The sequence below is a fragment of the Pempheris klunzingeri genome, chromosome 5, assembly GCF_042242105.1.
Source record: "Pempheris klunzingeri isolate RE-2024b chromosome 5, fPemKlu1.hap1, whole genome shotgun sequence".
Taxonomy (NCBI): Eukaryota; Metazoa; Chordata; class Actinopteri; order Acropomatiformes; family Pempheridae; genus Pempheris; species Pempheris klunzingeri.
Genome location: NC_092016.1, coordinates 10,830,341 through 10,856,369, shown reverse-complemented (window position 1 = coordinate 10,856,369; position 26,029 = coordinate 10,830,341). Strand labels below are relative to the sequence as shown.

The following is a 26,029-nucleotide window of genomic DNA, read 5'->3' as shown; positions in this document are numbered from 1 at the left end:
AAAGTTGCTGCCATTTTTGTGGCCGTATCATCTCACAATAACAAGTTACAACATCTCGTCAATGTAGCCTGCTTAATTCTGAGTATAGTATCGGCTTAGGTTGATGTTTATTAAACTTTTATACAAAATATTACTTTTTAGAGTAAAGAATTCATATCATGCTACCAAACACAAGCAGGACATTTTGAGGGAAATTCTTCCACAACACTTGACTTTACTTTAAATATACAGACATGTATTAATATAAAGAGAAATATAAAAAGACAATCTAGTCTGGATGATCAGCAATGGCACAAGTTTTATGTTTTCAGACAATTCGATGTGAAGAAAAAGCAATTAGAGATAATATTATGAACCTTTTGCTGTATATTGCAGCTTAAAGTACATAGTACATGAATGCACAGGTACATGCATTTATTGCCCTCTGACACCACTTCTTCTTTTGGTGCTGAGTTTTGATTGTATGCTTCCTAGAGATCGAGCAGGTCACACATTAGACTGACAGTGACCTAAAACCACCGTCTTGTCCTTGCAGGTTCAGGTGAATGTGGGTCACTGTGGTGCAGAGGTCGGTGAGTCTGGCTCTCACGTGCACGGTGCGGCCATGGCTGCTCCAATCCTCTTACAACCCCCACTCAGCACTCAGGCCAGACTATAAGATCAGCTTGCTGTGGTCAGGTCTTATCCTGAAGATATAGTAGATCCTCACTACAGAGTCACGCCAACAGGTATCAAACACCACAGCCAACCAGCTTACCTCTGTATGCATTTAGTAGGCTTGTTTTTTTTTTTAAATGCACTCACTGACATGTCCTGCAAAGGGAACTTTACTGCTTTAGCATAAAGAAACTCCTAGAAATTTTAAAAATCTCAAAATGTTTACAATATTGGTCGGCCAGGTTTGGTTGTCTTGGTTGTTTTTTTTTATTTGTATGGTAAAATCAGCATGGTTGATGGTAATTACAGCTGAAATTATTAGTCAATACATTGATTAGTCCATTAACAGAAAATGAATAGGCAACGTTTTTGATTATAGATGTCTCTTAATGGTGACTGTGTCATGTTTTAGGCAAATATACCAAACATTTGATGGTTTCAGCTTTTAAATTGCACAGATTTGATGCTTTTTCACCATAAATGATAGAAAACGGATAAATGACAATAACCATCATGTAATATTTCATGATATTTTATAGACAATTAATTGATTATTTGAAAAAATAAAAATAAAAATGATTAGGTTAGTTGTAGCCCTAAAAGTAGCCAAACGTGTTTTTTCATGTGTCCATAAAAGCTTACCGGAAATGTTTGGAGTCCTGTTGTACGTTAAGGCAGATGTACCCACAGTGTGGCTGCAGGGAGGAAGACATTTTAGTCATTTTACTCTTTAAATACTATTATCAGATCCCAAAAATAGCACTGTTAAAGACCAAACTATGGAGGTGCTTTTGTCCGCTTTTCCAGTCAGTTCAGGCCCAGGATGTAATTCGGGAGTCCCTGGCTATGACGTCACTTACACAACCTATCCCAGGCCAGGCTGTTATTGCAGATTTAATACAGTGTTTTTTTCCTCCGTTTTCTTGGCGTCCTGTGGAAGAGCGGATGGGAAATTCTGATGTCATCAACCTTGGCACAGCGGGACAGAGGAGCATGCAGACCCTTAGGGTGCCACGATTGGTGCCCATGTGTTTGTGCCCCGTAGATGGTGAAATAGATGGTGTGGTGCTGCCCGCCTGTGCTGCACCTGCGTCCCAGCATGCTGATTGATCAGTTTGGTCATGTGGAATGTCACCATCTGCTCCCCAGTCCCACTCACCCCTTCTTGTGTGAATGCCAATCACTGGCAGGAAGATAGTTATTTAAGCCATGTCAAATCAGGCGCATGACGATGAGCAATATGCCAACAACACTTGAAATGTGTGTTGCAGGCATCGTATGCACAACAGCATATCTTACAGTAAAAGGACAACCATGACTTCAGAAAGCAAAGGGGTGTATGCTTCCTATTTATTCCTATTGGTTGGCCACAGAAACATAGATTTTTCTCTTTTTCTGCAGAATCTAATCAGATTTTCTGCCCTTCACTAATAAAGTCTGCAATAAACTGAATGCTAAAACTGAGGTCTGCAATGATGATGTGACTGCTTGAATGTGTTTTCATTTGTTGGTTATAAAAGTCCTCATTTCCTGTCTTTTATTTTGAGCAGGGTGCCTTATTTATTTCTCCTCCATCCCCTTCAGTTGCTCTTTTTTGGCCTCTTAATGGCCAACAACGTATCAGGGGGCCATCAGGACTGACATTCTTCATTGTAGAGTGTCATAACCAATGACATTTCAACCATGGGAAAATAAAGATATGCAAATTTGAACTCATTAACATTTGCATTACCTGTTTGAATAATCGCACTCCTGACAAGACTGCAATTAACTAAGATTGATGCAAAGTTCAGGGTTAGGGGACTGTATATATTTGCTCTTGGATCATTTACTGAAGATGTGTGTGTGTGTGTGTGTAATGTATGCTTAGTGTGTCAGATAGGAGAACTGATCTCTGTCAGAGGAAAAGGTCATTCATTGGCCACTGGTGTTCCTAGATTATTTGTAAAAATCCTGAATTTTGTTGTTTGTTTAAAATGCCTGTTATAATCTATATCGTAACTTGAAGAGGAAAATAATGTTAGGACAGAAGCTATTCCTGAAAACAAAAGAAGGAGAGGTCCAAAAATGATTGTATTGATGAAGATGAAGAGACTGACCTCCTAACCCAGTTAACAGTAGCGTGGATTAGACTTTGACTTTAAGGAAGCTGCACGGACTGTACAGATCACCTTCAGACAGACTGAGACAAGCAGGCAATAGTTTGCTTTACTGCTCTCAAATCAGTTTGTTACAGTTTGCAGTTTGGTCCTACAGTAATAATTAGTTTCCCATAATGGTTCTTCAAAAGATTTTTGTGCTTTTTTACAAATATACATTGACTATTTATAAAGTATACTAACTATGCATCAGAAGTCATGCACTGGGAGACTACAACATTCATTTTGTTATAGACATAAATAGAAAAAATATGTTATGGAAAGTTTCCAGCACGTTGTTAGTTTGACTTCAGGGCTACTAAGACAACGTATTTAACATAAAGGCATTGCTGCTGTCTAAGAGGGAATTATTTGATGGGATTGGTCCTCCAGGACAAAATGCTTTGCCAGGACAGTGTGGCACGCTGCAGGTCTGAGCATCACGCCAACTTCAGTGTTTTTTTTCCACTCTGGTGAGTCGTATTTATGTAACATACAGAGAATTCTGCACAAAATAGAACAGGTCAGCTCCTTTGCTCACTCGCTATTCGGACTATTTTAATATGAACAGTTTAAGCAGTTGTCTTCCTTATGAGAGTTTGTGTGGAAATTATCCAGAAATCCTAAATCTGAGTGGTTTGTTTGTACATGTATTAGGTCAGCTCCAGCACCAGGGCAGCAGACAGTGGATTTGACCTCAGACAGGAAGTGTGACTGTTTAGGTACTTTGCATCAGTACAACTCCAGACAGACTAATGTATAAAAAAACCTTTAACCCAGCCGCTGGAGGAGCTTCCACGCCACACGTGCCTACAAACTAAGACTTTATTCTATTTGTAAATGTGGGTCAGACAGGGGAGTGGTATCCTCTGTTTACTGGAAACCTCTACCTGTCTAACGGGAGATAATCCTCATGGCGTCATCACTGCTCGCTCGTCCTGAGGAGGGATTTCTGAGCTCGCTTGCATATGATTTTACAATAACAGAGAATGTCATAGGAAAAGGATGAGAGCTGAACAACAGAATGTTTAACCAGTGCTGGTAATGGCTTTGCTCAGCTGTGGTTAAGGTCTTTGGTCATGTGTGGGTGGGGAATTCCCTTATTATTACAAGTTTCAGTTATTGTCATGATGACAAACAGACTCCTCAATAGTCAGCACACACTAAATACTAATGCATATAAAATAACGCATGTTATGTTTATTCCATAACTGAATTCTTTTCTCTAATAAAATTTAAAAAAGGATGCTTCCAATAGTCTGGGCCAGGCTTATATAGTTCAGTAATAGCATCAATCCTTGGCCACCCCTCTTTGCTGCCTGGAATGGTCCAGTCCTTATTTGCATAAGTTGTCTGCGGGTAGCTGCATGACCAGCAGGGGTAGGTTAGGGGAAGGAGTGCATGTGGACTACATACACATGAGTAGAGACTCAGAGAGACAAGCTGTGTGTGGACTGTATTGTGAGCCTGGAATCTTGCACTGAACCAGACAGAGTTATGTACTGTGCTCATCCTGTCTCCGGCACAGGCAACAACTCACTGATGTACTGCTACAACATGAAACCTGTGAGTACATTTCTTAGATGTATTTCTGTCTGATTTTTCAGGGGATACATGACACTGTCAGTGTGTTTGATGATGATGCTGTTGCACTCTTCAATTGTCTTCTCAGATGTTCTGTTTGTTAGTTGACACAAATAATGAAACAGTAGTTTCCAGCTGTATCTGTTGTTAGTGGTACTGTTGAACGGTGTGTTCTCTATATGACATCCTAAATTTTGCAGCAGTAAGAAATACATTCACATGTGCAGCCTGTATAAAAGTTGTTGTATTACAACTTTTTGTATTATAATTTAACATTTTTACTTTTTGATACACCTTTTAGTGAGGCATTTTAGAGCGCATGTATTCTGCCGTGCACTGAACATTTGTTTGGATCCAAGGCTTGTGTGTCTTTCTGTGTGTGTCACTGAGACACAGAGGGTGAGAGGGTTTTGTGTTTTGGAGAGGTCATATCTATAGTTTGTGCTCAATGTGCCGTTATCACTTCCTTGAGGAGCTGTGTGCATGAGCCTCTTTGTAGTTAAACCGCAGTGCTTGCAACTTGCAACTTGCAATTTAATGCCAGAACTAACAATTTATGTAATGTGATGTTAAAACCAAGTAAACCAAGTTCACACAAGAATGTAATTTTCTGACACTAAAATCACTATTACCCACAAATCACACAACATATAACAACACATCATGTGCAGCACCTAAAATGATGTAAACATTCAGTTAGTTACCACCATAACACTGCACTCGCTTGTGGTTTTATGTTGACAAACTCATGTTAAAATGCACCAGGGAGACTCATGCTTCCTGTTGGCTAAGCACCATGTAGTCAAGCCCAGCATCAGAAAACATCTTGACATGAAGCAGATTGCTCCTATTTCTATTTGATTTAACCCCACTATGTAGGAGCAGTCCCTCCACCACTGCAGCCATTATCAAAGGCTGCTTTGATCTCTGTGAGACTAACCATATCCAGACATCGTGGATCACAGAGGCAGAAAATTGGTTGCATGTGGCTGGAGTTGGCCATGGTGGAGCACAGCATAGGCCCTGAATAGCAAGTTGATATTTCACTCATGTAGCATGATAATGCTGTGTGCATTTACAAAAGGAAAACGGTGTAGCTGTTTGGGTGTTTTGTGTGAGTGTACACTTATTGTGTATAAAATAACTTTGCAAATGCAACTAATAGATTGGCAAAAAAGGCACATGTCCAAAATGATTATTTCGAAGCTAATACGAAGGCTTAATAGTATTTAATTCTGTCTTAGTTGTGGTCTTTATTTAAAAGTCCCTTATCATTTGTGATGCCATGATTGATGGTTCCTAAATCAATGCTATGCTAAAAGAGGATGCCATGGTGACGGCCCCTCTCCAGTGGGGGCCAGAGAGGGCGTGCTGGGGCGGGGGTGTGACCATTATTAACGGGTCGCCTGCTATGCTGATGGTAAGGAGGACAATTGGCTTTATCCTCCGCCATATGCTGCCCATGGCGGCTCAGACGGGCCCAGTGTCGGCAGGGGCTCCTCTGTTTGGCCTAGCCCACAATCACCATGGGACTCATGCCAGCCAGGGTCACGGCTGTGTGTGTGTGTGTGTATGTGTGTGCGTGTGTGTGTGTGTGCGTGTGTGTGTGTGTGTGAGTGTTAGCGTGTGTGCTTAAGTGTGTGAGTCTTTGTGTGCGTGTGAGCCTGTGAGTGTGCTTGTACGAGCATACTCAAGAGAGTCTTTAATAGCCTGCTTTACAGAAATTGTCGTCCGGGTAACTGACACCCCATTGATGCTGCGCAGGGAGGTTTATTTTCATTTCCTGGGGCACATCAAAGCAATCGAGGAAGGTGCAGGTGCAGCCCAGACCTCTCGGTGTGTTTGAGTGAGTGAGCATGTGTTGGTGTGTTTTGTGTGCATATGTGCAGTTTCTAGCCTTGTGCTTCACAGTTTATAGAAAGAAAAAAATACCATCTTTAATTTAATGTTAGATCTGTTTTCTATTTACAATATTTTGTTTGCTACAGCGGGGGATCATTAGGGTGAGACTCAGTTCGCTGTTTGGTTTCTCTCTGAGGACAAAGTATGAGAAGGCCTGTAATTTAATTTTATTGAGATGGGAATTGTATCCCAGTCTTCTGGAGCCAGCCGAACCTGATCATGATTAGGGCAGGGATTTCTCATGGTGAATGGTTCCTAAATCCGGATGAGGAGGTGCATGGATCTGCAGCTTATGGATTATCGCAATAGCTCTAAGTGTGCATCAGCTCTCTGCTTTGTTTTCGTAATACTGTTGCTTCAGCCTCAGCGCCGGCAGTATTCATGCGTTTGATATAGACACGTAGAAATTCGTTGTTTGCATACATTATGTTCTGCTTCAAAGTTGTTCCCCAGACAATGCCTTAAACAAGTTCTTCCCTTTAGGTTTACGGGCAGTCTCCCACTAATGACGACATCAACCAGAACTCGTCTTTCCATCCGTCCACCAAGGGCCCCAGCAATGTGTTCGCAAGCACTTTCTTTGGTGAGCTCAAAGTGTCCAAAATGATTACTCATCAACTCGTTAGTAGAGACTAAAAACATTTTCTATGATTCTCAGATCTCAGGTAAACTGTCAGATCAGTTATATAAATCAAAATTGTCCAGTTATAGACTGATTGATAGAGCTTCTTTGTTTCCGTAGAGGGCTGTAGAGCCTCACGGCTTGGCTGGCTGCTTGAGATGCTGTTCCAGTGCAGGCTATAACATATCGTTATCCATTTTAGAGGGGACGAGCAATTTGCCCGACATCTGGAATGCTGTAAATGGGCTGAACCAGCAGGGCTATGAAGGTGCAGTGGGAGCAGCTACAACCCACCAAACGCAGCCGGGGAGCTACAGCAGCCTGCAACCACCACACAGTCACCTGGTGAGATTTACCTCCAGGACCTTGGATGTTGATAGCACAGCACTTTTTAACCCCCTGTGGACTAAATGTGTGTTTGCTTACTGTTCAGGACTACTCTCCACATTCAGTGATGGCTGTTGGTATGAACAGGGGCCTCCCGCCAATGTCCACGTTTCACCGCAACAATACGACTTCCCGCAACACATCAGAGAATTCAACAGGTGAGGAAATGGAGAAAATAATCCCCACTGCTTCTTTCAGCTCAGGTTTATCTGCTCTTTATTGTAATACTTAATAATGGGTGTCTTTTTTTTGCAGTATCAGGGAGCCAGGCAAATGTGTCAGGGTCACAGACAGGCGATACCTTGGGCAAAGCTCTTGCCTCTGTAAGTATGCTCCACCTTAATCCCATTAGACCGGCTCATCTATGCCCTGTTATGTTCAAACAGTCAGACCAGAGCATAAAACCAAGATCTGAGATCCCCAGTGATCCCCAGTGGTCTAATTCAGGGACAACAGTTGCTTTTCCCTGCCAGTAACAGACTTGTGCATAATAACGATGGGCCACTCTCGTGCTGCTGGACTTTTTATTGGCTGCTGACTAGTAAAATGACCAGAATTGATGAGTTTAGTTCAGGTTACGAGCCTGCTCCAGAGGCTGTGGCAGCAGCTGTAAAACCTTACGCAGAAATGACAAGTTGTGCTTTTAAAATGATCAATGCCCTATCCCACTCCTCCCCCTCCCTCTGTCTCTCCCTGTCTGCTGCCAGATTTATTCCCCCGATCACACCAGCAGCAGCTTCCCCTCCAGTTCGTCCACACCGGTGAGGTCTCCATCCCCGCTGCCAAGCGCAACTGAACCTGCAGGTAAACTGGAGTAACACATGCTGCCAGAATGAAATATTCTTTATATTCATATCCCTTTGTGATCTAATTTGGTTGTTTTCTTCCTCTCAGGTACCAACATGTGGCCCCGGAGTTCAGTTCAGGCTCCAGTCTCCCCACATTACGAGTCTTCACTTATATCACTGGTAAAGACCCAGTTTGATGTCACATATCTGAAATTTAGATTATTTATTTTGCCATATAGATATGGTAGATAGAAGAGAAGACAAGTAGAATATATTCAGTATAAAAATACCTAAAATAATAAACAGTAAAATAAATACATGTATTAGTTTATGTACATACTTGGAATCATTTGGACTAGTATCAAAATACCAATGTAACAATAATGTTTGTTTTTGCTGGAGTGAATAGTTAATAAAATGAGGAATGAGAAAATGTCTGTACAGTAAATAAACGGCAACAGCCAGTAGCCGGCAGGCTTAACTTAGCATAAAGACTTGAAACAGCTTGACTGGCTGTCCAAATATCTGAAGCTCACTAATTATGGTGTTATATCTTGTTTGTTTAATCTGTACAAAAACCAAAGTGTTGAAATCAGAGGATTTGTGTGCCTGCCTGGTTGCCTGGTTGCCTGGCTGACATGAGGTCATAACAAGACACATAAGAAAAATCACTGCACCTGGTCAAGAAATAGAGCTAGACTGGCTGTTTCCCTCTGTTCCCTCCCAGTGTTAATGCCAAGTTAAGCTAACCAGCTGCTGACTGTAGCTGCATATTTAACACGGAGACATGAGACTGATATCAATCTTGTCCGTTAACTCTCAGCAAAAAAAATGAAAAAGCCTGTTTTCCATTATGTCAAACTATTTCTTTAAGGTTTCTATTGGTCAAGTAAAAATTGTGACATTTGTTACTCACTGACCTTTTTGTGATTTACTTACTTGTTACTTGTAGAATTGTGACTTAGTTGTCCGTTTTTCTCTGCAGAATTTTGTTCTCTGAAAGACTGAATTTTAGAGCTGCCATTTGTAAAACAGAATGTCCCATCTTTGTTTAACTCAGAGGATCTTTAAAAAACAGTTTCCTGATTTCAAAATGCCACAAAAAACAGTTAACATCTAACAATTTTTGGTTTTTGTTTGTTTGCAGTCTCAGGTGGAGGACCGACTCGACAGACTGGATGATGTGATCCACGTCCTGAGGAACCACGCTGTGGGCCCCACAGCTGGTCTGCCCACTGACATCCATGGCCTGCTGAACCAGACCCACCAAGGCCACCCGGGATCTGCCAGCACTCTACCACTCTCCTGTCACACTCCAACCATGGTTAACAGCAATTACTTTACCAGTATTTGTGGGTGGGCAGGGCAGCATGTATGGAAATCATGTGTGTGTTCAGTGTATGCTGGCATTCAGCTTCAGGAATTTTCCACCCGCTATGTCTGCATGTTTTCCTCACGCAAAGGTTGTTGTCCTTGAAATAGGAAACTGAGCACAATGAGAGAGAGCGCTGTGACGCGTCGCCCTTGTGTGGAGAGCGTACAGTATGTGCGGACTATAATTCCACTGTGGGGGGACGCCTGCATCGTGCACTACCCATTCCAGCGTGTTTCCCTTTCAGCAGACCAGGGGATTTTGGCCCAGCTGGAGTGGACGTATATGCAGGGAAAAGGGTTTTTTAGTCTAATCCTTTGGGGGAGGGGGGTATTAAATTCTCTCACTTTTATTTTTCTAAATGATGTGTCGGTTAGATGTGAATCATTCCTGAAGAGAATTAGTGGTATGTTTAGGGAGTATATAGTAGTTTTAAGGGAAGGATTAAGATTGTCAGAGATTAGATTAATTCTGTAGAGCGAGAGATCTACTCAGTGTTACGTTGGAAATGAGGGGGCAGATGTTGAGTTTGTGACTTATTTGTCATTGGTTGGATCTAAGAGTCGTATGCGACTGCTGCGCCAGGCTCGCTGTCTTGTGAATACATGGACACTGGCCTTATCTCATCCCGTTCTTTTTGTGTCATAAAGGTTGACGCTGTCGGTATGAACAACAACCACTCAGCCTTCCAGAGCCGCACACAAAATGGCCACCCGTACCCAGCCAGACAGAGGGCCTCGCTTCAGCCCATGCAAGGTGGAGGCAGAGGCGAGTCATTCCTCTCATCCATCCACTTCTGGATTCATTTACTTTATCTGCACTTTTGAACCTTTGAACTGTTGGGATTTTACAAGATTTTTTTTTTCTTTGTGATCCCACACAGGAGCTCTTGAAGAGCTGAAGATGGAAAGCGGGGAGAGGGAAGAGATGATGCACACCAATCACAGTCACAGCTCTGACAGCCAGAGATCAGATGAGGAGAGTGAGCACAAAACACAAGGCGAAAACAGGGACAGGTAAATAGTGCCATACCGCTGCTCTCCTCTAAGAAAAAAAAAAAAAAACAGCATGCACCTGGTGAGAAAAACTATTTTGAGGCTAAAACCAGCTGCTGAATGCTGAAAAAACTGCTCCATACACACCATGCTGAAATGTTTGTGGTGTGCATGACTAATAATACGAGATAAAATGAAAAGAAATGAACTGAGCTGAAAAAATAGTAGAGTAGACTGGAGTAGCACAGCAGTTTTCAAAGTAAAAGTCTCTTAAAGGCAAGTATTTAGAGCCTTCTTGCCATTTGGTTTCATTAATTTAAAACACTGTCAGACCCCCCGTTGTGAAGAGAAGCTATGTCCAGACGAGCGCATTAAGCTCTGCATCACGTTACTTCCTAATTCTGCATTGAGGTGCAGTGAATTAAATTAGAAAAAAGAGGAGCTTGTAGGACATACAGTAGGTAGTAAAGACATCTGTGATAGAAAGGTAGATTTTGATTGGGGTTATCATAAAATCCTTTTAGTCTTTAAGAGTATCCTGTCCTCAGGAGACTGTGGCTGCAACTAACAGTTATTTTCATCGCTGATTAATCTGTCAGTGATTTATTTCACTCACTCATTTGTCCATATAATAGAAAAAAATGCCTTTTACAAGTTCCCACTGGCCAAAGTCTAAAATGCAAAAATGTTCAAATTACAAATTCAGGTTTTCTCTGGTTTTGGTGTACTACATCTTGAAAATTTCACAGAAGAATTAGAGTGTTTGTTGTGGCGTCTCTGGTTTCAGAGGGCAATTCAGGGCAAACGTCCTCATGACATCAGCTCTGATGCCCGAGTGCATGTTTTCTTTTTATTTAGATCTATAATCTTGTTGAAGGATATTGATGTTGACATATGTGGATGACCCTGCAGCAGCAGTTTTACCTCTGGACATTTTTTGTTGTGGTTTCTTATTCAAACTATAATGAAACAATTGTTAAAATGTGGCTAAAAGTCTGTTTCTTGACTATCGATGTTTATTCATCGAAGAGGGATTGTCTAAAAAAGATAATTAATTAATGCGATCATTGATTGTGCTCCTGATCATATTTGCTTCTTGTCGATGGTCCAAGTAAGCCCCTTTCAGGGAACAAATGAGGGTATATCAGAAAACTCCAGGAGACTTTATAAGAATATGTCAACTTAGTGACCAGCAGAGGGCAGAGAAATCCACAGTATGACTCAACATTGTTCTCTTATGTGGGATCCAATGGAGCTTTCACTTAGATCCAAGCTTGAATATCACTTTTAAAAATATAGATCTGTATTATTTAAAAGACTGAGACAAAACCAAGTGTACAAGCATCCTTACAGGAGTTTTCTCATACTGTTGATGCTGTAGTATCCATGAGGATGAGGACCTGAGCCCGGAGCAAAAGGCCGAACGTGAGCGCGAGAGGAGGATGGCCAACAACGCCCGCGAGCGTCTGCGCGTGCGGGACATCAATGAGGCCTTTAAGGAGCTGGGTCACATGTGTCAGCTGCACCTGAAGAGTGAGAAGCCACAGACCAAGCTGCTGGTGCTGCACCAGGCCGTGGCAGTGATCCTCAGCCTGGAACAACAAGTCAGAGGTCAGTGCACCGCTGCTGCAGGCTGCTTGCCCACCTCTCTGATGATCCCACCTCAGAGGGAGATGCAAAGTCGGGGCCTCGCCTCTCTGTCAAGCCAAATAAGTGACGAAGAGAGTGAAAATAAGAAATCTACAACTAGGGGTTGGGAGTTTTTAGCAACAGAGTAAAATATCTCATATCATATTATTCTGATGTACTCATGGGAAACCTGGGTACCCAAGGGGATGGAAATTAATGATATCCATCTACTACTGCACGTCTTTGGTTTCTTTATATAGTCAAACACTAACTCATTATTTGTTGAATCCCGCAGAGAGGAACCTGAACCCAAAGGCAGCGTGTCTGCGGAGGAGAGAGGAAGAGAAGGCGTCTGCAGTCGTGACGGATCCACAGTCCATGCATCTCGCTTTCCATCCCAGTCTGACAGACCCATCAAACCCCATGGGCCACCTCTGAGCATCAGGTGATTACTACAGCAAATCCAGCATCAACTATGTGACACAGTTCATTTATCAATTATGATGGTTCTACTTTTTTAGATGTATTGAACAGTAAACTGGTGGATAATTATATCTGGATATAAAGCATATTTAGACTTTTCATTAATAATTTGTATATAAAAGGTCCCACTTTGACATTGTTTCTGACGTCACTGTGTTTTTGATGTCCAGATGTTGAGTGAAGAGCAACCCAGGAGAATCCGGCTGTTCTGGACGCCCGACGTTTCCTCTGAATTCGGACCAGAGCGGAGAGGTCGCCCTCTCTTTTTGTAAAGTGTGATGCAGTTGAACAATCGTCTCCTTGCTCCCCAAACGGACTTCTAACTTTGTGCCTAAACTTTACTTGTAAGAGACAAATGCATTGTAAGCTGCAGGTGTTTTGTACATATTTTGTATATTTATTGATGATCTGTCTGTTTGAATATATTTGAAAGGAGATGAAACCCAGTAGTGACAAGATGTCATCTGCAGTTGGATTTTAACAGAGCCAGATATGTTTCTGACTTTTACAGTGTATCACTATTTACCATGTACACTTGTGATTTCCACTGAGCTCAGAGGACTGACATTCCCACATTTGTGTGCTCAGACAACGGAGTGTGTGTGTGTGTGTGCGTGTGTCTGTGTGTGTGTGGGTGTATGTGTGTGTGTGTGCGTGTGCGTGTGCGTGTGTGTGTGCATGTGTGTGTTTTGCAGGAGTTTGACCATTCTGTGAATGAACAGATCTCCGGGAATGTTCTCTAACATGTGGGTTTGATCTGTTTGTCAGTATGTTTGTTACAGACTTGTGTTATAGCACTGCTAACAAGAATACATTTTACACTGGGGGACAGAATCCCTCTTCTGCTCAGTGTGATTATTGCTCTTCAGATGTAGTCAAAGCTCTTTGCATGTTTCAGTTTTTAATAGAACATTTAATTTTTTAAGTTATGTAACTTATCTTTTATACAAATATTGTGAATTTCATATTGTCTCTATTTACTTTTATCACTCTGATTTTACACAAGAAAACCCCTTTTGTGCAGTTTTCCTAGTTGTAGCCACATGCTCAGAGCAATACAGTGTTACAAAAGAATTGATGTCTTGTTTGCTTATCACACCGCAGAACAAATAATGAATAATAATCACAAATAATCTGAAATACTCCTATCATAACGTGTACAGTATGTGTACAGTTTGAAGTAGCCTACAGGCATGTGTCAAAACGATAATGTAGCAATAAATGTCTTTTTTTCAAATAGTTCGGGTCTGTGTATTTTATGACATATTTTAAAATACACGTTAAATACATGTGCACACACACACCTACTGTATATTCAGTATAATGTAGTGGTGGAATAAGTACTCAAAGCCTTTACACAAATAAAAGTACTAATACAATAATGCAAAACTACTTGGTCTACTCCTCAATTCATATAAAAGTACTGCACTTCAAGTATTGAAAGTAAAAGCATTTGGCCCATGTGTATTACATTATTAGATGTTTCATATTGTTAGATGTATTACATATTAGATGGATATTTATTGTTAGATTGTTATTGTTATAGCTATGTTCATACCAGATACATATCGTTTTAGCTACTTTATATACAGTAATCCAGGGGTTGGCCCCTCTAAAGGGCCACAGGGTAAATGTGGGGAGTTGAGAGACGATTAACGGGGTTGCAAAGTATTGAGTAGTTATTAATATAATGAGAGTGAAGTAAGAAGGTTCCAAAAGAGACAAAACAGTTAGTTAGTAGATCACAAAGTCTCTGCAGTAAAGGCATAAAATGCCTAAAAATGCAAGTGAATTTCACATTGGTAGTTTTATATTTGTAGCGGTGAATCCATTCAGAAACCACATTTGTACAAAACCAACAAACAAAGATGCTTCCTGATCCAGAGAGAGGTGAGTCATTTTTCACCATTTCCCCACAGAATCATGGTTTTACTTAGAGATCAATCCAACAGGAGCCTTAGATATGTTACAGGGTCACTGGAGCTTTTTTCCCCCCCTGAGCTGCTGGTAAGTAAAGACACATAATGTCTGGGAGATAATCTCATATCTCCCACAACACACACAGTTTAAGACTTCAGTGGATTATATATATATATAAAAAAAAATCCTATTGTTGTAATCATTATCAGTTTCTTATAAATGAACATACTGCATCATATGAAGCAGTGATCAGCAGCAGCAGCCATATGGTTTCAATATCTGACTGAGAGCAGACAGTGAACGCCTCTCTGACCGGGGCTGTGTGATCGTGTCCGGGCGGAGGCAGGAGGAGGAAGAGGAGGAGGAGGACTCTGATCAACACTCAGACTGGACGGACACACAGCGGGTAAGTTTCAGCTCTCTCCGATGTCTTTATAACTCATTTCTCCTTTAAACAGTTTTGCTTCTGTAGCGAGCTGTAATGTATCTGTTTAAGGATCTTAATGTCCTTTCAACTTTTCCACCTTTCCTTCATGTGTCAGTGCGCTCCTCCTCAAAAACCTCAGTGTGACTTGTAGTTTTCTCTGACTTTAAGTGTGTAAGTGCCTTCATTTAATGCGCCTGTGTATTTATTTTCTAACTGTGGCTTATTTGGTTAAAGTTGAACAGTATTAGTTGAAGTAAAGTTCAGCAAGTAAAACTAAGCGCAAGTAGATTGTCAGAGCTGCATTCACTGATAGGCAGTGAAACTTGAATTTAATACGCTTTTGGCTAACAAAGTTAAAACAAAAAAAAACAGTCAGATAAAAATCGATTTCGTATATTGGCCAAATGCAAAGGAGCTTGATTTAGATAAATGTTTTACCACCGTCCAAAGGATTCATGTGATTTAGCCTCATCAGTGGCGTTGTTTATGATTGATAGATAATTTACTGATGTGTCAGAGAACAGTATCAGAGTATCTTCCAGTTGCCAGTTGTAATAAATTGATTTTAATGGTGAGACAGTCCATTTGAGGAGACATTATGATGATTGTAAGACAAGGACAAAGCAAATGTCACGATGGAGGAGGACGCTCCCCAACCTGGCAACCCAGAAGTTCTTGTGAATAGCATACTGATCCATAAAGTGTTTGTAAATTATTCATTAACTATCAGTGAGCGCTAATAATAAAGACTTATATTTATCGTCTGAACTCATTTATTATTATAAATGCTCCGCAATCTGTTGTGTGATTCAGTGAAGTGCTCAGGACGCTGCTGTTAAGGAGACAACACCTCTTGTGTTCTCCTGTTTCAGCCTCACAGTAACATATGTGTTGACAAACGTTTCCCTCAAGTGTTAAACCATGAAGTGGGTGACGACACCTCAGAGTCCTCGGTCAGTTGTAGCCGTCATGCACTTGGCTCAGCTTTGGCTGTACAATAGTACACTGTCATGAGCACACAGAAGGAGCTGTTTCCATTGCACAGCAATATCAGGCTCTTGTCAGTGTTCATTTATTCTGTGTTTTACGTTGGCCGAGTGCAGCTGTGTGAGGAGCTGCCTGGATGTCTGTCATTGTGTCCCAGTGTGGCTGCGACTCTGCTCCACTGTTGTGTAAACACCAGCCTGACGCATCAGTCTGCGGTTCACCTTCCCATGCAGGGTCAGTCTCCGTCAGTGCAGTTTTTTTTTTTTTTAACATACTGGTTTGTTTCTTCTGCTAAGCCAGCGGAGTGAAGATGGAGTCTCACAGACTGAGCGGCTCTCCGGACATCAGGATACAGAGGAGCTACATGCAGCAACACAGTCCCAGAGGCAGCCCGGACGGCGTGTTTGGAGTCAGAGTGCAGGTCCAAGGGATTAAAGGTCAACCCTTCGTGGTTCTGAACAGTTCTGGCCAGGAGAGCCACCGGGACATCTCCGTCATCACTCACCAGGCAGGGTACAACCCGGGCGTGGTGAGGAGGTCTGTGGATGAAAGACGCTCACCATCTGAGCCACAGAGGACTGCAACCTCCTCCGTGTTTCATTATCAGAAACACCCAGAGATTCTGAGACCTTATGACCCTGAAAGTAATAACCTGAAGCTGGTCTTTCCTTCAACAGCTTCAGTCGCTGATACTGCAGAGACTACTCATGCAAACAAACCCAGGATCCCTCTGCCTGCTGAGGGCCCGGAGGAAGACCAGAGTGAGGCGTCCCAGAACAAGGCGCCTCCATCAGGTCGACACCTCCCTGCAAGGCCCCCAAACACAGTGGACACAGACTCCATCTTATCAGTAGGGAAGCTCATAAGTCAGTTCAACAGCAGCCAGCGGAGGGGAAGGGGAGGCCCGAGGAACAGGTTGGACCCAGAGCAGTGTCGGAGGTCACGCAGCGTGGACAGCAGTCGAACCTCAGACTCCTCGTCCTCCTCCTCTTCCTCCAGCAGAGCCTCGTCTCTGAAGGCCGTCAGGGGCGAGAACCCATGTGGGATATATCCTCCCGGGTCAGCCAGGGCCCGACTCCTCAGCGGAGAAGCCTCTTTGGCGAGCAAGACGGAGGAGACCAAGCTGCTTAAAGGAGATCACGGAAAAGCAGCTCCACATGCTGTAAAATTACTTCACAGAGCAGATAAACCCTCTATCTCCAGATCATGTAGTGACCAGACCGATGACTCAGATGAAAGAGACACGCAGGTAATGAGATTTGGTCTTGCGCACAGGCTTAATTCAAAAGGGTGTATTTATTTGCTGTATATTCCCTAACCAGGTCACTCCCGATCTTCTGAAAGGACAGCAAGAACTCTCAGTAGACCCAGTTGAAGACACAGCAAAACAAATACTGTTCACTTACCTCAAGGATGGGTAAGTGCCCCACAACACTGAACACCTTAAGTTAAAGGAATAGTTCAACATTTTGTGAAACATGGCTTTCTTGTTTAGGGTAAGATGAAGAGACTGACACCACTCTCATGTCTCTACCTAAAATATGAGGCTACAGCCAGCAGTCGTTTAGCTTGGCTTGGCATTAAGCGAGTCAACTTTATTTGTATTGCACCTTGTAAACAAAGTAGGTTACATAAGGTGAAGCAATGCATTAGTACAACATCTAACAACACTAAATAACATCTAAATGCTAAATAAAATCAATTCAAGTAGATTAGAATTTGTTTAGAAAAGGGAAACAGCTAACATGATTTTGTCAAAATGGTTATGAAACATGAAATATTCTTATCTAACTCTCTGCAAGGTAGCGAATGCTTACTTCCCAAAAATGTCGAACTATCCCTTTAAAATAGCTTAATAAAATATTTTGCATTTGCACTTTCAGTCTGTTTTTTTTATCTTACAGCCACATTTAGGTGATTAGCTTGTGGTTGTGATCATGTAGTGTAGTCAGATAAAGGGGTGCTGCTCCAGCTGTGTGTGCTCACGCAGCAGTCAGGAATGCAGAGCATGTACTTCTTTCTCTTGATAAAATAACTTCTTCACATGGAAAGTATTTAGGATCCATCAGTGCCCTTTTCAAAATATGTGCTGAAACAGAGCTAAGAGTTTTAGGAACTGCTGTGTTCCTAAAGCAGCATGAGTGAAAAGAGTCACACAATTTAATTATTCAATTTGTTTAATTCATTCAATTACAAGCAGCACTGGCAGATCCTTGTTTAGCAACTGATTAAATTCAGTCTATAAATACTGTTAGTGTGTATTTTTTCTTTCTTTCTTCTCAGGACGACCGATGATGACTCCACCACTGAACGGAAAGTCACCCTGCTGCTTGAAAGGGTCAACAAGGTCAAATGGAAACCGGCTGAAAATGTGGAGGAGGAGGAGAAAGTGTGTGTTGGGATGAGATATTTGCCCGTGTTGATCGCTGTTCACCGTGATTTAACGTCTTTGTCTGAAGCTAACATTGATACTGTGCTGTTGGTCGTCTCCTTTTCCACATATTTAGGCTTATGCCGCTGAGGTGAATCATTTGCAGGAGAAGCAGGCGGCACTGAAGAAAGAAGTGTCTGAATTAAAGCAAAAACTGGAAACTGAGATTAAGGTGTAGTGCGGCCTCATCCTGTTGATTCACTTCTAAAACACTCACTTCCTGTTCCTGTGACTGATGATGTTCCTCTCTGTTGCTGTGCAGAATGAAAAGACTCTAGCCAAGGCTTGTGAAAAGGCCAGAACAGAGAAGAAGAAACTTCAGGACGAGTTGGCCAAAAGTCAGGAGGAGCTCTCCAAACTCAGAGACAGACTGGCCGACATTGAGGCAGAGCTTCGGTCTACCAAACGGGAGTAAGGATCTGACCTCCTAGTCACTCAACAAAGATTACAATTAAAACTGGGCTATGTAAAAATATTATCAAAAAAGAGCTGCCATAGAGAAAAGTGTCTAATTTTTAACCCCCAATAGCTCATCCAAAAAAAAAGGGAAAAGCAAGTAATCTTTTACCAGCATCCGGTTAAAGGAATAGCTCAACATTTTGGGAAATTAGTTTATTCGCTTTCTTGCCCCAGAATTAGAGGAGAGGATCAATATCACTCTTACATGTTGAAAGTAAATGTGAAGCTGGAGCAATCAGTCGCTTAACTTAGATACTGGAAAGACGAGGAAATGGCTTCCCAGCGTACTCCCCAAAATGTCAAACTGTTCCTTTAAATGATTCCTATAGGTGTCCATTTTTGCAAAATGTGTTAAATCAGATAAGTTAGATGTTTCCATGAATAGGAAATGAAACAGTTTTGAAATGCAGGTGCAAATAGAGTAGCTATGCACTTTAGCTCAACGCTAAGTTCCACTTTCTTTAACTAAGCCTCTTCTCATGCTCTAAGGTCGTTCAAGTGAACTGTGATGTATGATCTGAGGAAGGTCATTTGACTGAAAGCGGAGTCAAATACCATTTGGATTAAGTGTGCTGATATCCCTTTTTGTTATCAGGTTCTGTCAGGCACCTTTCTAAAACTCCTTCTTTCCTTGATATAAGATATAGAACTAAAATATATCTGTCTTTCCTGCATATTTGCGTGTGCTGTCAGGCTGACTCAGATGGAGGCAGAGAGAGGGAGATCTAAAACGGAGATGAAAGACCTTCAGCAGCAGCTCTCTGAGATGCATGATGAGCTGGACCAAGCCAAGAAGGCAGAGCTCATAAATGCAGAGAAAGAAGTCCTTCTGAAGGTAAATGAAGCCACATGAAGAAGATACACCTCACAAATCAACGGCAGCTGTAAAGCTCCGGCACCTCACTTGAGGTAGTGACGTTGTATTTTGCTGGATGTCTGTCAGGATATGGCGCAGATGCGTGTGGAATTTCAGGAGACGCTGCAGGTGAAGGAGGAGCAGGAGGAGGTGCTGCACCACAAGGAAAGGGAGCTCAGTGCCCTGAAGGGGGCGCTCCAAGAGGAGGTGGAGACTCATGATAACTACATTGCTGCTCTGAAGGAGGAATATGAAGCTGAGCTTGAAAAGCTGCTCAGGGATTTAGAGAAGGCTAAAGAGGTAACCGGGAAGACGTACATTTCTACTATTTCTTTTTTATTTTCAGAAGTTTTTTTGTCTCTCCTGTCCATCATTTATTATTCCATGCTGTTTCTCAGAGCAATGCTCTGCTGGGTCAAGAGAAAGTCGAAGCAGAGGGGGACAGAGGTGCAGCTAAGGTGCAGCTGAAGGAGCTGAGCCAGGAAAGAGATCAGCTGAAAATGAAGGTGCAGGAGCAGAGCAACAAAGTGGAGAAGCTGAGTCAGGCAATCCAGGAGTGTAAAACCACAGAGAGACAGCTGGAGCAGAGAGCAAAGCAACTTGAGGTGGGAAACATGAACTTAATTTATTGCAGTTTGTTTCTAGATGTCTTCTGTCAACAACTGCGTGTATCCCTATTTTTTCCTCGTTCCCCAGAGGGAGAAGCAGCAGGTTGAGGAGGCGCTGCAAGATGTGAGGAGAAACGAGGAGGAGATGTGTCAGTCCAACCAGTTGCTGCTGACTCGCTTGGAAGACGTGCAGGTAAAGAGAGCTTGCAGTTAGTTTTGGAGAAACAGCTCGTTGGTGTTGTGGTGGCCTACTGGTCTGTGATACGTGGCATGTAACTGCAGCGTCCTGTGTTGCATGCCATCGCCCCTCTCTTCCTTTGTTTCCTGCCACACGACACTATCATAACATGAGACTCTCACAGCTCTCAGTCTGCCCTTTCCTATTTTTTTTCTCCAGAGTAAGTTGACCAAGCTAAACCATGAGCACAGGGACCTGAAGGAGAAGCTCAAGGATGAGAAGAAACAAACAGAGGAGCTGTGGAAGACAAAAACTGAACTGGAGGATGAGAGGAGGCTGCAGGACAGGACTGTAGAGCAACTGCAGAGGAAGGTGAGAGATCTATCTATCTATCTATCTATCTATCTATCTATCTATCTATCTATCTATCTATCTATCTATCTATCTATCTATCTATCTATCTATCTATCTATCTATCTATCATGCTTGGGTTGTGTCTTTCAAACAGATTAGATGTATTTTGCCCTATTTTCACAAGAGGTCCACTCATGCCAATGAGGAAGCTCTTTGTTTATCTCTGTGTTCAGATGAACAGCATCATGGAGGAGTGCGAGGCGTCTACAGATGTACTTCAGAACCAGGTCGATGAGGCCAGAGAGAAGAGTCAGAGGGAGTTGGACGAGCTGCGGAGACAGCTGCAGGAAAAGGGAGCAGAGCTGGAGAAATCCCGACAGGCGGCCAAAAAACTGCAGGAAGAGGTGTGGTGCTCATTGTCTCTCTGATTCATCAGTATGTCAGTTCAACTGTCACCAATAACATAAAATACACCATGGATGGAAAGGAGCTGTTTCCTTTTGGTTTCAGAGTGGGTTTTTTTCAATTAGGTGCGAGTGGGATCTTGTTTTTTTTTTTTGTGTGTGAGATTAAACAGACACATAAAGGAGTCATCTCAGATGGGTTACCATATTTGAAAACCTCTGTGCTTGTTGAATAACGTCTGACTGATTGACCGCCACCTAATAGCAGGCATTGCATGTTACCTTATCATACAGAGTGTGTTTGTTCTGTGGTCTGTTCTGTGTCCAGCTGCTTCCTCTGGAGGAGGATCTGCGGCGGTGTCGCAGGGAGCAGCAGGAGGCCCAGCTGAGGGGCCGGCAGCTGGAGCAGAGGGTGGAGGAGCTGGAGGAGAGGAACGCAGCCACGGTGGGAGAGAGAGAGCGGCAGGTCAAACTCATGGAGGTAAACGTCTCAGCAGCCCTAAATTAGGAAACTTGTGGAATTAAAAGGGGATTCCAGGAATTTAGTATTGCACTCCCATAATGTGGGGGAGTTTTACTCTCTGCTATGGGTCAAACTCCCAAAAACAATGGATCTTAAATTTTCCCGTAGCACAACTCATGGGCGTCTTTCATTAGACCTTCTATGAATGGCCATCCCCAGTTTGCACTACAGGATTGCTGTTATAAGTGCGTGGTCTCCAAGCCACTGCTGACTGTTCAGATTTTGGAAACTTAAGATGCTGTCATAAGATAAACATGCATCCAGATAACAGTGATGCTTTGTCGCAATGCTGAACGTAGAAAATAAATGACATTTTCAACAACATGAATTTTAATAAATTGTTTCTTATTGCTGAAAAGAGAAACGATAAAACACTCCTTCTTTGGACATTAGCAAAAAATGCCTTTCTCATGTCTGCAGATTATTGTTACTCAGCAGCTGCAAGTATTTTATGCGTCGCGTGTCTTGAAAACAGAAACTTTCATGATAGTCATGACTGTTGTCTTTGTCCAGTAGGGTTTTGATAAATAGAGGCCACGTGATATAAAAGATCTCCAAGCTCACAGGAGATTTCATCCTCTAGAGATGCACTTTAAACATAAAAGTCTTCCCACAGTGGAGTTACAAGGCGTTTAGATGATGACAGCAATGTTCCCTGGCATGATAATATACCGTATGTATGTTCAATACATAAAAAGCCACATTTCTAAACTGATGATCAATGGGAGCTTTCAATTAGAAACTGTTCACATACTAAACATACTTCAGTTGTGTTCTTAAGTGTCGATCTGTTCAGGTGCCAGTATTTGCACTCACTTGTGCCTGTCAACTATAAGGGCGGTGAAAGAGCCAAAGCAATGATATCTCACAGCTCAGCACTGTTTGTCTTGCTGATGACAAAACATCACACAGTGACACCAGTGTGCTCACTGTTGACACTGTGTATCAGCCAAGGAAGCTCATGATGTTTACTATACTACTAAGTTATCGGACCTGTCTGGGTGCTTCCTCTCTGGAAGCTTCTTTCACCTTTTTTCCAGTGTCAAACACTCATATCCATTCAGCGAGGGGAACAAATGTACAAAATATTTACTTATCATAGGTTTTTGCAAATTTTACTGTCTTCTTTGTTACTGTCTTTTACTTCTGTTTTCTCTTCGTTCAGTCCCTAGTGATAGATCAGCGTATCCTCTGTGCTGGTAAACATGACTGCGTAATGCAATATATATATAAAAGATGATGTTTTGACAGTTTTTCATGTGCTCCTCTCCCTTCAGGGGCGCATCAGTCAACTAGAAGAAGATCTTAATGATGAGCGCAGCAGTGCTGACCGCCTGATGGAGCGATTAGACAAAACCAAAGAGCAGGCATGTTTACTCCGGCTCTCCGTGCTTTTTTTTTTTCTACACAAAAGCTCTCATTTAGTATTTGCTAACATTCATAAATGTTCCCAGCCATGAAGAGATCTGTAATGATAGAATTTTGTCTTAAGTATGAACGCCCTGCCCTACATCTGTTTTCATCATAAACAGATTAAGGGCTGAGTACTCGGACTTCCCCTCAAATGCTGAAAGCTGCTGATTGGTGTTTCCAGCCTGGCTGTGGAACAAGCTTTGTTTATGTTTCTTAACGCTCACTTTGTAACAGCCCTGAAATATGACTGGGATCCGCTTACTTCATATATGTTTCTCCATCTCTGATGTCGTCACATGAGCCTAACATCCTCAGTGTGCCTGTAAAGTAGGCCACCATTCATGGGAGCAAAGCGGCGCAGACTAATTGACACAAATCACTGTTTTGGGTGCAGTGCAAAGACAAAAAACAGCTAACTATTGTGAGCAGCTATTCACACTCCCTACACTGGGCCTCTGGATGTTATTAGAGAGGAGAGAGCTTTAGGATCTCATGTGGCTGCTCAGACCAGACAGCATTTCCTCAGATTTTAGGAATTAAGCTGAAATCTTTTCATTTAACCTAATTGTTAACAGCTGCTGACATTTTTAATAAGAAATAGTTTTCAGTCAATATGGAGGACAGTACATATAAGTGCAAGCCCTTGTTTGGCTCTTTGGAGCTCATGAGATGATTATTGCGGTGGGAAAGAAGAAAAAACAACGATATGATACACATATTTTTGAAATGTGGACTAATTTGACCACTTTGGGACTTTTCTTCATTTAGAAGCTTAACTGGGAACTTTAGTGTGTGATAAATGTAGTGGAGTAAAAATGTACAAAATTTCTCTGAAATATTGTGGAGTGGAAGTATACATAGCATAAAATTAAATAAAAATCAAAATTGTACTTAATTACAGTACTTGTGCAAACTTGTTCTTAGTTATTGTCCACCACTGCGGAATATTACAAACTGTCTCCCCTCCGCCTGTTGTGTGACAGATGGATCAGATGAGAAACGAGCTGATGCAGGAGAGAGCAGCCAGGCAGGACCTGGAGTGTGACAAGATGAGTCTGGAGAGACAGGTACAGACCTCTGACCCCCTACAGAGTTAGATCTTTTTTTAATGAAAAATTACACAAAGAACACTAACTGAAAGCAGAGACCGTCCTCGATCAGAGACTTGGGTTATAATCTCCACGTCATGTCCAACCATCTGGACACTTAGGTAACATGATTTTATTCTTATATAGTCTATGTGTGTGTGTGTGTGTATGTGTATATATATATATATATATATATATATATACACACATCTTCTATTACTTTTTGGTATTTTATTCTGTTTTTGTTTTTATTGTTTTCAGGTGCTTGATTTTATTCACCGCATTGCTTTCCTGAAATGTTTTAATCTCTGGTTCAACCATGTAAACCATTTGTAAATTTAAAAAAAAAATGTTTCTATTATCTGTCGCTCCAACTCTGTGAGTCACTCAGCACGTACCCATCTTTACCTTTAACTTTTGCCTCATTTTTCTGCTTCATTTCCTTTGTCAGAATAAAGATCTTAGGGGCAGAGTGACTCATTTAGAAGGATCACAGAGGACCAACCAGGATTCACTTGTCTCCAAACTTAACTGCCGCATCCAGGAGCTGGAGGAAAGGTTGCAAGGAGAAGAGAGGTGAGCGCCTGCACACTAAATGATAATTATAGCTGGCACTGGTAAAAATATTCACAGACATTAATGTACTCAGAGTTTGTATTTACCAGTGCAGGCAAACATCTCGAAGACACTTTGCATAATGGTTTCATCGATACTTGATGGTAGCTATCGAGCAGTGAAGCCACTCATATCACATTCCCTGTGGTTGTAAGAGTGAGAGTGTCTCTGGTCCCAAACACACTAGGAAGGTGTTGAGTTACAGGAAGCTGCAGCAGCGATGTGATCTCTTGGTGCTTTTGCCCTCAGAGACAACAACAGCCTGCAACAAGCGAACCGCAAGCTGGAGCGCAAGGTGAAGGAGATGAAGATTCAGACGGACGAAGAACACGTCAACCTGCAGAGCCAGAGAGACCAGGTGGGCATGGCTTAAACCGCAAAGGGAGAAAAAAAAAAACAACTTTTCAAGTAGTCAGGAGCAGCAGACTTGAGTCATGATTCAATTTCTCACTTTTGTGAACTCTGCAGCTGACTCAGAGACTGAAGACGGCGAAGAGGCAGATGGATGAGGCGGAGGAGGAGATCGAGCGTCTGGAACACGCTAAAAAGAAGCTGCAGAGAGAACTGGATGAGCAGATCGAGGCCAACGAGCAGCTTCACGGCCAACTGAGCTCACTGAGGAATGAGATGAGGTGACCACTCACCTTCTGCTACTCAGTTTCTGTGTTTTATACACAGTGTTAAATTAAATCACACTGTTGTTGTTGTTTCTTTGTTTTTGCATCAACAGGCGGAAGAAGAAATCCCCTCCTCTCATTAAGGTTGTGGACGGCGATGTGATCGACATGGATGACTTTGGCTCTGATTGACACTGACTGATCAGCCATTTCTGGAATTTTTAAGGAATGTTGGACTTACCATGCAGAAGAAGATGAAGAAGATGTGATAATTCAGCATAATTCCATTAACAACTCAGGTGTGATTTCATTCTGTTTCCAGGTGTGACTAGCATGGCACTTTGCCAAGGCTGACCTCTTGTGGCAATATGTATAACTACAATATCTGAATGGCTGACGTTTTACAATGCAACACACAAACCAATGTATTTACCTGTACTCAAATTGACTGTTTTGTCCCCTAAGTTATTCCTTTTGTGGTGTGAGTTAATATGGTGCAAACTGAAAATCTTAAGCTAATAAATAAAAGTATTAAAATATGTTCCCAACATTCACTTTATACGCTCTTAGCTCTTAAAGGCTTAAAAAACAT

General features: G+C 42.1%; 2 protein-coding genes across 4 annotated transcripts; both read left to right on the top strand.

Annotated features, from left to right (window-relative positions):
* The first annotated feature begins 4,252 nt into the window (after positions 1-4,252).
* LOC139201796 (transcription factor 12-like) lies at positions 4,253-13,158 on the top strand. Its single transcript, XM_070831220.1, has 13 exons — positions 4,253-4,361; positions 6,765-6,864; positions 7,106-7,248; positions 7,337-7,448; positions 7,546-7,613; positions 7,998-8,094; positions 8,185-8,258; positions 9,226-9,402; positions 10,101-10,218; positions 10,334-10,466; positions 11,827-12,056; positions 12,370-12,519; positions 12,728-13,158. The coding sequence occupies exons 1-12, from the start codon at positions 4,293-4,295 to the stop codon at positions 12,510-12,512; spliced, it is 1,464 nt and encodes a 487-aa protein (XP_070687321.1). The 5' UTR covers positions 4,253-4,292; the 3' UTR covers positions 12,513-12,519; positions 12,728-13,158.
* Positions 13,159-16,201: 3,043 nt separating this feature from the next.
* LOC139201356 (cingulin-like protein 1) lies at positions 16,202-25,943 on the top strand. 3 transcript variants are annotated; one of them, XM_070830646.1, is made up of 18 exons: positions 16,202-17,140; positions 17,241-17,308; positions 18,175-18,280; positions 18,399-18,494; positions 18,585-18,733; positions 19,475-19,616; positions 19,725-19,937; positions 20,036-20,242; positions 20,334-20,438; positions 20,643-20,795; positions 21,011-21,181; positions 21,510-21,662; positions 22,982-23,071; positions 24,101-24,184; positions 24,657-24,781; positions 25,070-25,178; positions 25,289-25,452; positions 25,551-25,943. In XM_070830646.1, exons 1-18 carry the CDS (start codon positions 16,202-16,204, stop codon positions 25,627-25,629), a joined length of 3,153 nt encoding a protein of 1,050 aa, XP_070686747.1. In that variant the 3' UTR covers positions 25,630-25,943. The 3 variants fall into 3 exon arrangements, with proteins under 3 accessions (XP_070686747.1, XP_070686746.1, XP_070686748.1); XM_070830645.1 differs by having other exon boundaries at positions 17,214-17,308; XM_070830647.1 differs by lacking the exon at positions 21,510-21,662 and having other exon boundaries at positions 17,214-17,308.
* The last annotated feature ends 86 nt before the right edge of the window (positions 25,944-26,029 follow it).

What these genes read in the sequence shown, in the direction of transcription:
- LOC139201796 (XM_070831220.1), top strand. Translation starts at nt 4,293, where the DNA reads ATGTACTGTGCTCATCCTGTCTCCGGCACAGGCAACAACTCACTGATG. An exon ending in ACTGCTACAACATGAAACCT is followed by an intron (nt 4,362 to 6,764) that starts GTGAGTACATTT and finishes TCTTCCCTTTAG; the next exon opens with GTTTACGGGCAGTCTCCCAC. An exon ending in TGGGCAAAGCTCTTGCCTCT is followed by an intron (nt 7,614 to 7,997) that starts GTAAGTATGCTC and finishes GTCTGCTGCCAG; the next exon opens with ATTTATTCCCCCGATCACAC.
- LOC139201356 (XM_070830645.1), top strand. Translation starts at nt 16,202, where the DNA reads ATGGAGTCTCACAGACTGAGCGGCTCTCCGGACATCAGGATACAGAGG. An exon ending in ATGTGGAGGAGGAGGAGAAA is followed by an intron (nt 18,281 to 18,398) that starts GTGTGTGTTGGG and finishes CCACATATTTAG; the next exon opens with GCTTATGCCGCTGAGGTGAA. An exon ending in ATTTAGAGAAGGCTAAAGAG is followed by an intron (nt 19,938 to 20,035) that starts GTAACCGGGAAG and finishes GCTGTTTCTCAG; the next exon opens with AGCAATGCTCTGCTGGGTCA.